General features: G+C 37.0%; 1 protein-coding gene across 4 annotated transcripts in view; it reads left to right on the top strand.

The window, feature by feature from the left end:
• The first annotated feature begins 1,027 nt into the window (after positions 1-1,027).
• The window catches only part of iqch (IQ motif containing H), a 123,893-nt gene continuing 112,874 nt past the window's right edge, over positions 1,028-12,046 (top strand). For 2 of the 4 annotated variants that reach the window (XM_069910475.1, XM_069910478.1), the window contains exons 1-4: positions 1,028-1,110; positions 4,537-4,634; positions 5,607-5,727; positions 11,777-11,893. In XM_069910475.1, the coding sequence (XP_069766576.1) occupies positions 4,576-4,634; positions 5,607-5,727; positions 11,777-11,893 (297 nt within the window). In that variant the 5' untranslated portion in view covers positions 1,028-1,110; positions 4,537-4,575. Of the gene's footprint in view, positions 1,111-4,536; positions 4,635-4,926; positions 5,028-5,606; positions 5,728-11,776; positions 11,894-12,046 lie in introns of those variants that run through there. The other 2 variants (XM_069910476.1, XM_069910477.1) reach the window with 2 other exon arrangements.

The raw sequence follows: 12,046 nt of genomic DNA on the forward strand, positions 1-12,046 counted from the left end.
TAAGGTTGGCTCAGTATTTGGGGAGGGATTTGAATTCATGGCTTCCCAACTAAGGGGTGATGGAAGTACTAAGTGAAGCACAGCTAATTGACAATAATGCTTAATTTGAGGATCGTCTATTTATTCTGTTTCTGTTCATAGTTCTCTGTCAGTGGCAACACAGGTAGACAAAGTGATAAAGAAGGTCCTTGCTTTCATCAGCCAGGGCAATAAACACAGCAGTTGGGACATCAAGTTACAACTATACAAAACATTAGTTAATGGAGTTGTGTCTACATTCAGGGTCACCCAATTGTAGGAAAGATGTCATTAAACTGGAAAGGGCGTTAAAAAGATTCACAATGATCTTACTGGAACACAAATTAAAAGGAGAGGCTAGAGAATGGCACTTTTTTTTCCTGGAGGAAGGAAGCTGAGGTATATAAAATCTTGAGGCTTTCATACAAGGTAAATAGTCTCAGACTTTTTCCCAGGATGGAATAGCCTAGGTTTAAGGCGGGGAAGGGATTTAAATTTTAAATTTTGACATAGAGCACGGTAACAGGCCCTTTCAGCCCATGAGCCCATGCCACCCAATTGACCTGCAACCCCCATATGTTTTGAAGGGTGGGTGGAAACCGGAGCCCCTGAGGAAAACCCACCAAGTCATGGTGTGCTAGATTCCAACCCTTTCCCAATCGCTAGAGCTGTAACAGTGGATGCTCAAACTGTTACGCGAACCATGTCATCCCTTTACAAGGGATCTGTGGGGTAACATTTTCACACAGGATGGCATATAAATGGAATGTGCTGCCATAGGAATCTGTAGAAATGGGTACATTGTGATGTTTAAAAGACATTGAGACAGGTACTTGGTTAGAGTTGGAGCAATATGGGCCAAATTCAAGCAAATGGGACCAGATCAGTTCAAAAACCTGGTTGTCACGTACAATTTCGTTCAAAAGGGCTTGTTTATATGGTGTATAATTCTATGATTTTTATCTTCAGGTTCAAGAGGATCTTAAGGAGCTGAAAGAGAAGATCTCACATATAACAATACAACGTGAAGGAGAGAAAGTGGATATTCACTCACTTGATACAGCAATACAGAGGACTGAAATTGGGCTAAAGGTCAGTGAAATTGAATATACCTAATTAATAAATAATCATTGATAAATATTAACCAGAATATTACAAACAAATATAAATTACTCTGGAAGCTGGAAATGTGGTTTAAAAGCAGAAAATATTGGTAATATTCAACGGAGGAAGCATCTGTTAAGAGAGATATGGAAATGTTCACTATGTTTCTCTCCTTAGATGCTACCTCTTCCAACAAATAAGCATACCGTATATTTTGGCATATCAGTCAACCAGTGTATAAGTAGACCCCTATTTTTCAGCCTAATTTTAAGGGTTTTATGCTGTATCTGGCATATAAGTCGACCCTCATTTTTTGAGATGTCCGGGCCTTCCAGGAATAACTCAAAATTTTTTAAAACACCCTAATCGCAAGTAGCAAAGCTGGAAATTAAGTAAGTAAACAAAAACCTCAGCCTATCAGACAGCAATGGTCATGGCCCACAGAGCTCCAGGCGGGAGCAGAAACCTTGGCCTACCGGGCTGCAGTGGCGATGGTGACCTCAGTGTCCCAGGTAGGTGCGGTTATGGCGGCACCCAGCGGTGGGGTGGTGTCGGGGAATGGTGGTGCTTCCAGCATTGACTTGTATGCCAAATTGACTTCAATCTTTTTTTTTTGTGAATTTAAGGTCTCAAAAAGTATATCTGGCATATGTCAACCCCTTCCCCATTTTGAGGCATTTTTAGGGTTTCATGACTCGACATATGCCAAAATATACGTTAAGTAATTCTTCTTGAAGCATGGAAGGTTAGGAAATTTGATCCAAGCATTTAAGGTTGTCAACGATTTCACAGAATAAATACCGCATAACAGTCAAATTTTGTGGACCAATCTTTAGGGTAAAATTTAGGGGGTCAACTATTATACGCTTATATATAAATAAATAACTTTCTGTGGTTGCAGGCCAATAACCAGCGAGCATAGATTTGAACTGATTGGCAGAAAAACAAAAGAGACAATTGGAATTTTCTTGTATCCAGTGAGTGGTTAGAACTATAATAGGGTGGTGGAAACTGGCTCAATATATTGTATGCTTTTATCATGGATTTGATGAGTACTTGTAGGAAAGGGAAAATGCAAGAATAGACCAGGAAATGGACTAACTGGAGAGGATAACACTTTTAATGAGCGCTTGAAGGATTGATAGCCTCTCCTAGTGGTGAATTCATTTATAAATATGAAGAATTATAAGCTGGAAAAGGAAAGAGAAAATAAATGTAAAAAGAGAACCATTCCTTCTCTTTGTCAATTAAATTTTACTTTTGAATGTGGCTGCTTCCAGACGGGACTTGGCACCTACTGTATTAAAATTATTAGATTTTTTTAAAGTTTATTGCTTCCTTTCAAAAATGTCTGGAAGGCAGGTTTTAGTTTCACGCAAAGTAAGCTTATCCAGGGACTGGCAGATGGGACAACCACCTCCCCCTGCTGGTATGGCAAGAAATGAAAGTACCGTCATTAAGCAAACAAATCAAGAAAAATGGATTAGGTGTAAAGTGTTCATGGATCCTTAAAATTTCATTTATATATAAAAATGAAAATATCTAGGTACTTGTTTCATAATTTCAGACCTTGGCAGTGCAAAAACAGTTCTGCTTATCTCCTGTGTGATACTCTAGAAAGTTTTTATATGTCCACAAAAGTAATATTTATTTTTTTTTAAGATAAATCTTAATTTAAATTATTCATCTTCAGATTTACATTAAGCTCTTCATGAACTTTCATTGCAAGATAGAAAAAAATCAAGTCCCATTGTAATTAACTAATAGTCCCAGACTCTGAGACTGAACCATTAACACCAGCTTAAAGCTCCAGATGTCATGGTTAGTAATAGTGTAACATTATTTGAACAGATTGTAAAACAACTGTTTTACCATTAAATTCTCAGATTTAATCCTGAGGTCGCACAAGTGATAAAATAAGTGCACTACTGAATAACAACGGTTTCTGTGGGCAAACCTACTTCAGCTTGGGTCACTTTTCTGATAAATTTCAAAAATATCACATCATAAATCTTTCTTTTGTCTGTAAAGTGCAATTTTTGCACAATAATGATTAATCTGTCATTTTAGATTAACACATATTCTATGGTTTAAATATTTTTCTCTGAAATACATAGGCATTGTCAGGTAAACAAGAAAATCTGCAGATGCTGACATCTCGTGCAGTACACAAAAGTGCTGGAGAAACTTAGCAGGTCATTCAGTATTCTTAGGAAGTAAAAGGTAACCAACATGTCAAGCCTGTGCCCTTCATTAGGAGTTCAAAAATCAGTTGTCACATCATTTGGATTCCATTAAACATTAAAGATGTTGTAATATTATAATTACCATATTATTGTTTTCATGCTGTAAAGAGGAAACAATTCAAGGACATTCTGAAAACCATCTTGGAAAAAATATGCTATCCTCATGACTTGTAGGAATCCTTGAAAATGGAGAAGGGACATCAAGGATGCGAACCCTGAACAATCAATCAGATGCACAGCAAAGGCCAGTGTAAATGGTTAGGGGATGCACCACTTTTGTAATTAAAACCATACTCTTCATTCACACATATGCACAGAAATTCTAGTATACCTTTATCTATGCATTTTGGGCTTAACGACAAGGCATTACATGATTTCAGTGTTTACTGGTCTTTGTTGTGGATGGGGTTTGAGAGGTACAAGAGCCCAGTGAACATCAATGACAATAGATTTACATTCAGAGTGATGGGGTAAAGAAATTGTGTCGTGATGTCTCATATTTAGTTAGTTAACAGTCATAAGGATATTGGGAATGATATTTTGGATTGCAGGAGTTGGTTGCTGGAAATTGGGATACCGGAGAGCTTTGGATATTCCGGGGTAATCAGTGTCATGTAATTTACTTACCTGACAATCATGTCTCAGTCTGGTGGTGGGAAGGCCACATTTTCCAAGGAGGACCTAAACACAACAACACCATCCCATATACCGCAGATGTGGAAATACTGTGTGAGACGCTCATTTGGTCGAATTTCCAGAGTGGCACAAACATTCCAGACATGGATGTTTTCATTCATAAATTGAGGAACAACTTATTTCTTTCTATAACCAGTACTAAAAACTTCAATTGAATTCTTGAGAAGATTTTAAAAATTGTCCCTTTTTACGATTTCTCTGAAGGTTTCAATGAGGTAACAAACAAAACTTGGCTGTAGTTCCATAATCACTCCCTTCCCTCTCCATTCCTCTGATGACCTTGTGATGTTGGAGACAAGTGGGTGTTGACTTTTTTGATAATAAAGAAAATGTGTAAATAGTATTTTTGACACATGAATTATACATATCTATTATCAGTGGTCAGTGGAAGCCAAAACAGTTTTTGTCTTGAGGCAAGCACATGCAGGGTTGTTCAATTACTACATCCTGATGAGAATATATTTTATTGCAGAGACATGCAGCAGAATTCTTGAGTTCAATCAATAGACAAATGTTGACCCTGCCTGCTGTAGAATACAGAGATATGCCAGCTGGTCACAGTTTAGCACAGTAAGTATGCCAATGCCAATATAATTTGTTATTATGGTCATGTAAATGGAAGGTGAAGTGTAAGAGAATCAGACTTTATTCAAAGTATCCTATCATTTTATTGTGGAAAAACATCAAGGGTAAAATTCTTATTGGAAATTCCTGGAGAGTCAGAGGAGTTAAAGAGACTTCCCATCTGATGCAAAATAAAAATGGAGATTCCCATGCGCTCAGGAAATTGGAAATGACCAGAGCCAGAACACAGGACTATCTTGTGAACTGAATGCTTGCTGTATGACTTTTTCATTAAAAGATGGTGTAGAACTTTAAATGAAGATATCACTTCTTCCTACAAGAAATCTGCAGATGCTGGAGAATGGAACGATACACAAAAGTGCTCGAGGAACCCAGCAGGTACTGCAGCATCTATGGAAAGCAATAGGCAGTCGACATTTCATACCCGAGCCCTTCATCAAAGCAACCTCCCTTTCTCTGCTTCCTCACTTAAGTGTCCTGCTTCCTCACTTTTCCCAGTCATGATAAAATAAAACCTCTCTACAAGTGCTGTCTGATCTGATTTTTGTCTGAATTTCAATTTTTAATATTGTTAATATTCTATGTGATAGGGCAGTGGTGGGATGATTATTTGAGTGAAGAACAGTTAGTATCTAAGAGCACGCTCCTGCATGAGTGAGTGTCCTCAGAGAGGAAGAAAATCATGGAAATAAAGACTGAAGACTGACAGTGATTTCAAAAATGTAACCCAAGTAAATGATTGAAAATCAAAAATAAATAAGTAGTTTTTAGGGTCCATGTATTAGATGAAAGTGAAAAACCCAGTGCTTAGTGATTTACAGTAATTATTTCACTGTGCTAATTAACCTCCCAGTTTGAAGAATTACAGCTAATACCATTAGACATCCATGCTTGCTTATATAGAAACTTTTTTGTCTTTAAATCATATAAGGAGCTAATATTTTTTTTAAATTTTAGTGTAATTCAACCAGTAAATAACAAAATAATGAAGAAGCCTGAAGTTTATCCATTTTTACATAAAAAGCATCAAGGACTTCTGATAGGAAATGTACTTCAACATACCTCACCTGGAATTCAGGTATCAGAAGCTATTTGTTTGATTTTAATGAAACTGTAGTAAAATACCCATGGATTTTTATTTTTGTTCCTCAGGAACTGTTACAACAATTTGTGCGTTTAAATGCTGAAAAATGTACAAAAGGTGGTAGGTATTCTGATGCAATTATCTGTCGAGGTTCAAGACCTATACTACAAAACAAAAACGAAAGTGAATAGGCTATTGGGGAATACTTATAGAGCATTGTATTGCAGGAGAGAACAAACCGTCTTGTCTTTGTGCAATAATTTGTTGAAGTCTGAGGGAGAATATTGTGCCTAATTTTGTTCTCCCTCAGTAAAACTGAGGGTTTGGAAAGAATGGATCAGTAGACTCGAAGCAGTAATTCCCAATATGCAGAATTTTAGTCAATTGTAATGGTAATTTATATTTGTGTGGTAATTTAGAAAAGCATAGATCTCGAGCTGATTCATTCAAGATTTATAAGTTACAATGAGTAGATTGCATTCAAAGACGTAAAAATATGTAGCATGGAAATAACCCCTTCAGCCCAGGAGCTCCATATAAACCATTAACCACCCTTTGACACTAATCTTATTTTTTTTCCATTTTTTAAAATTCTCCATATATTTTTCTTAGGTTTGTTACATAGATAATTTTATATAATACACACATAGATCAATTCAATAAAGAGCGACAGGATTCACAGGCTCAAAAGATGTAAATATTTATATCTATCTTATGTATTTATTGCCACTTTTAATTAAATTAAATTAGTTTACTGTTATAGTTTTTTTTCTTTACAAGCACTTGTTCGGCTGTATCAAGTAAGAATGTTGATATGTATGTACATTGGTTTTTTTTTTAAACTTTATTTATTCGTTCAAAAAACAAATAGTAGATAACATATACAACAATAACCATAAACATGAATGTTATTTTTTTATATATAAAAAAAAAGAAAGAAAAGAGAAGAACCCCCCCCTTCAGCCAACTCTCCTAAGGAGAGCCATAAAGAAAGAAAAAAAAATTAAGGAAAAATTTAACATACATATTAAGATCCAATCAATGTAAATTAAAATGTAAATATTCTGAATATAACAACCACTTATTAATAAAAAAACTATAATTATCATGCGAAACTTATGTAATTTTTCCCATTATTAAACCATATCTCATCTCATTATGCCATCTATTAATATCAATCATATTTGTATCTTTCCACGTTCTAGCAATACATTTTTTCACTATGGATAAAGCTAAATATGCAAAAGCAAGTTGAAATTTATCTAATCCCAAACCTTTCAGGGGTTGCAAACTACCCAATAAAAATACTACGTAGGTACATTGTTATCACTATAATTACATGACATAGGCTAAATGCTAAGATGAGGCTGTAGTCCCAGAAAATAGTGGGCCATTTAATTCTTTCAAACCAGAACTGCACTTCCATCTGTTTAGTCTGAAAACTAATTGATATAAAAGTTAGCTGCTGCTTATCTAGATATTCAAATGGGATTGACACATAATCACTATTTATGCAGACTGGGTATTTTGTTTCTAAAGAACACGACAGTGGCTTTGCCCAATGATGGTCACATCACAAGTAAGAATTAAAAATCTCCCTTATTATCTTGGAGGCAACCAAGTGTTCTGCCGTTTCACTTCCAAGCCACTTGATGTATGTATTGGGGAAGATTACAGGATTCTTCCCTTCTTTTAGTTCCCATTTTCATGCCTTTGCTAACCTTCAGGTTATTGACCTCCTCCCACAGTGACAGTGCAACATCTCTTCAAATCTGGTGTATTATTTGCTGTTATTGATTGCGCGTCTTGGCATCTTTGTGAAAGGAAACTAAACTAAACAAACCATGCTGCTTTGCAGAAGAAGCCAAGTTACAGCTATACAGTCTGAACCAATTTACATTAATTTTAGTTGTAGCACCATTTTATTTATATCTATGCAGTATGAAGACCAACAATAACATTAATTGCTCATTTCTACATGATAAAAGCTGTTAAAAGATATTTCTGAAGCATCAGATGAGCAAAATCTACATTAAAGTGACTGATTTTGCCCAATTGTATTAAACATCAAACCTACACATCTACATATTACTGCACTGTTTTAGCTCCTTACGTATTTGAAAATGCAATAAGAAAAATTGAATTTCCCATCTGAAGCAGTCATTTATTGCTTATTAGCATATGTTAGTGTTCACAGACTCTAAAAGGCTTTAGGTTGTTTTACCAGCACGAAATTACATCATTTGGCAGGAATAGAAAACGAGTCATATTTTTGCCTCCAAGCTATTAGTTTATTTCATAAGACACATCTAAAACAAGGTTGGAGTGAAAATGTAATCATCCTACCTTATTGTACTGTAAATACAGGTCTGTGCAGTCATGTAGGGCACAATTTGATTCCTAATACATTCATCGAAGGAAGGTTGGATATGATAGATTAGTGTACTTTGTTATAATAATTGAAAGGTAGTACTGTAATTCGCTGCTCATTCTAGTGAAGGTTTTTGCGTGTACAGATAGAGATCATTTTCTTTTTGCTAATATATATCCTACTTCCTTATCACCAATTCTGTGCTTTTGCTGACCTTCAGGTTACGTACCTCTTCCCACGAGGACAGCATAACACCTCTTCAATGCTTTGCCATTTTAATAGTGAATGGATTACTTTAGATTTTCAATAGCGCTTCTGCAAAATATGCTCACGTGTCATAGCCTAAATGTTTTTTTGAGAAATTGGACAGATTTAATTTTGACAAGTTGCCTTAGAATAAGGTAGGATGGAAGTCTTATCAGACTAATTTTGGGTTGGATTAGGAATTAGTTGGATTCTGACAGATAAGAAGTTCCCATCAATGTTATTAGAGCTGCCAGGGGTTTAGAAAGTAGTGTGTTCCCACATGAATTAGTACTTGAGCTTTTACATAGCAAAGATATGGAGGAGACACTTGACAAACTGCAAGCAAGTTTTGGTTAATACAAAGATACATGTAGCTGTTGTAAACAAATGGGGGGAAAAAAAGATTTAAAACAAACCTGCCAACAATACACAGATGTCCTTTAACATTGATGTATCTATTTTTCCACTTATCTGCAGAGCAAATGCCAAGCATGCTTATATAGTATCATGAAGGTTTTTAAGTAAGGTAATTGCACTGGGAAATAGAGTAAAGAATCAGAACCAACCTTGTGAAACTATTGCAAAAACACATTGAATGTTGGATTCACATGAGAGACTGCAGATTAAGGAATCTTGAGCAAAAAGCAATCTACTGGAGGAACTCAGTGAGTCAAGCGACATCAGGGTGGGAGAAAGAGAATATTGATGAGGCTTGATGAATGGTTCTGACCCGAAACGTTGACTATTGTTTTTCTCCTGTAGATGCTGCTTGATTCACTGATGCCTCCCCAGTAGATCGTTTTTGCTCCAGAATGGATGGACTTTATTATCTAGACACCTAAATACTGTTTTTTAAAAAAATCCCTGGAATCCGGCACCAACAGGGATTGTTGATGCTGAATATGGATATTTTCTGGTTGCCTAACTAGACAAAAACAATGCAAAATGTAAAGTAATTTGAAAAAAATCAGTATTGTAGTCTTTAATTATTCATTTATTATTCATAATTATTCATTTTAAGCAGGCAATTCCTGTAAATTACAAAAATTAAAATTAAATTCGAACCCCAGTTGCAGGCACCATAAAAGCACCATAAAACCACTACGCAAACTGTGTCGCCATCAAAATTAACTCCCCCCCCACCCCCCCTCCGTTTACAGATAAAGCCTTACTGGTATACTTAATAATATACTGATAAAGACTCATACTAGGCAGGGATAGGGACACACTTTGGGAGAGTCACCCCAGTGATGAGCAGCTTCAGCTGACTCTTCATCCTGGGCAGCACCATTTTATTTAAACACAACTTTATTGAAACTTTATTCAAACAACTGATGCGTGCGTGGCACAACTGGCTGCTCTGCTGGCTGAATGTTTGCTCCCATTTTTACTAAAGGTGGAGAATATTTTTACAATTTTAAACCCTTATTTAAATTTCTATTTGTTTGTTTGTTTCCTTGATTTTTTTTTGCCGGTTACTTGGGATTGCCGGTTTCTTGAATTCTGGATACTGGGGATTTTACTGTACCATTCTTGTGTAAACTGTTATTAGGCCTCTTCATATGTGATATTCTCTCTTCTCTTTGGCTTCGCTTCGCGGACAAAGATTTATGGAGGGGTATGGCCATGTTTGCTGCAGGCTCGTTGTTGACTGACAAGTCCGATGCGGGACAGGCAGGCACGGTTGCAAGGGAAAATTGGTTGGTTGGGGTTGGGAGTTGGGTTTTTCCTCCTTTGTCTTTTGTCAGTGAGGTGGGCTCTGCGGTCTTCTTCAAAGGAGGTTGCTGCCCGCCGAACTGTGAGGCGCCAAGATGCACGGTTGAAGGCGATATCAGCCCACTGCTGGTGGTCAATGTGGCAGACACCAAGAGATTTCTTTAGGCAGTCCTTGTACCTCTTCTTTGGTGCACCTCTATCTCGGTGGCCATTGGAGAGCAGGCCCTCCAGCCCGGGGATATATAATATAAGATCGTGTTATATGGCGAGCTCTCCAATGGCCACCGAGACAGAGGTGCACCAAAGAAGAGGTACAAGGACTGTTTAAAGAAATCTCTTGGTCCCTGCCACATTGACCACCGCCAGTGGGCTGATATCGCCTTCAACCGTGCATCTTGGCGCCTCACAGTTCGGCGGGCAGCAACCTCCTTTGAAGAAGACCGCAGAGCCCACCTCACTGACAAAAGACAAAGGAGGAAAAACCCAACTCCCAACCCCAACCAACCAATTTTCCCTTGCAACCGCTGCAACCGTGTCTGCCTGTCCCGCATCGGACTTGTCAGCCACAAACGAGCCTGCAGCTGACGTGGACATTACTCCTCCATTAATCTTAATCCGCGAAGCCAAGCCAAAGAAAGAAGAATATTATATATATATTATATATAGGTAGTAGGACCAATAGAATTGATATCTAGTTTGAAATTATCAAAGAAAGTTGCTTTATTTCACTGTAGGTACATAATTGTCTTTTAAGGTAGTGAAAGGTCATTGTGCATAGGCTTTAGACTCAATCATTTGAAAATTTCAAAACTGACATTGAAAGTTTTTTTTTAAGTAGGGGTTATGGAACCACAGAGGATAAATGGTTAGGATAAATCAATGGTAATCTAATTGAAGATCCAGGTAACAAATTCCTGTTTTTATAGACTTATGGGTTAGATAGGTTCGAGAGCTGAAAGAATGCACATAACATGGAACTACATTAGATGTCAGAAAGTGTTTCTTCACAAATGGTTGATGATCTATAGATCAAGTGTAGTGAGTGCAGATGTTCAAAATAGATCTGTATATTTCAAAATTACACATCACTGCCTATAAATGTTCAGAGGATATTAAAAAATGTGCCTCCCATTTACTACACTATTCAGGAGCAGGAATCATTGAGGAATTTCCCCTTATTTACTTTATTTTTAAAAAAATTTAGATATTCACCACAATAACAGGCCCTTTTGGGCCAAAGGGCCTGTGCCACTCAATTCCATCCATCCAATTGACCAACAACTCCAGTACATTTTGAGGGATGGGAGGAAACCCACAGAGAAAAAGTACAAACTTCTTAGAGACAGTGCCGGATTTGAACCCCAGTCAGTGATGCTGTAACAGTGTGGCACAAACCACTTTGCCTCTCTCAGGAGATTACATTGTGGAGGGTGTGGGTTCATAGTGTTGTGGCGTGATTGTAGATAGTAATCATGTTATGTTCAGTACATCAGGACACTATCTCTATGTGTTTGTGTGTTATTGAGTGAACATAAAGAGACTATTAACATAATGCAAAGTGTAAAGAGTCGTGGAAAATCTCTCCTGGAGAAAGAGTCAGTCTGCTGTACTTGGACGTGACTTTCTCTTTTATATTACTGCTTGATTATTTACAAGGAAACACCACGGAAATGTACATTTCAACAAACTAATCTGTTATCTTTTTAATAGCACAAATTGGCCATGGATATGAGGATTTTACGTGATCCAACCCACCCAAAGAACAGGAGTGTTTTCAATGAGAACTATGGACTTCAGCTTCCCACTATTAGGAACACGGTGCCCAAAGTAAGTATAGAATTCCGTTTCCTATAGTATTATGACATTTGACAGTGATAGGATTGATATCAGTTTTTGATGTATTTCCTATTTTCTGAGGCTTTTTCCTCCTGATTCTTAAAAGGAATGAACTAACTGTTAAAATGTGACCCACTTTGTAAC

Source organism: Narcine bancroftii, chromosome 14 (assembly GCF_036971445.1).
Source record: "Narcine bancroftii isolate sNarBan1 chromosome 14, sNarBan1.hap1, whole genome shotgun sequence".
NCBI lineage: Eukaryota > Metazoa > Chordata > Chondrichthyes > Torpediniformes > Narcinidae > Narcine > Narcine bancroftii.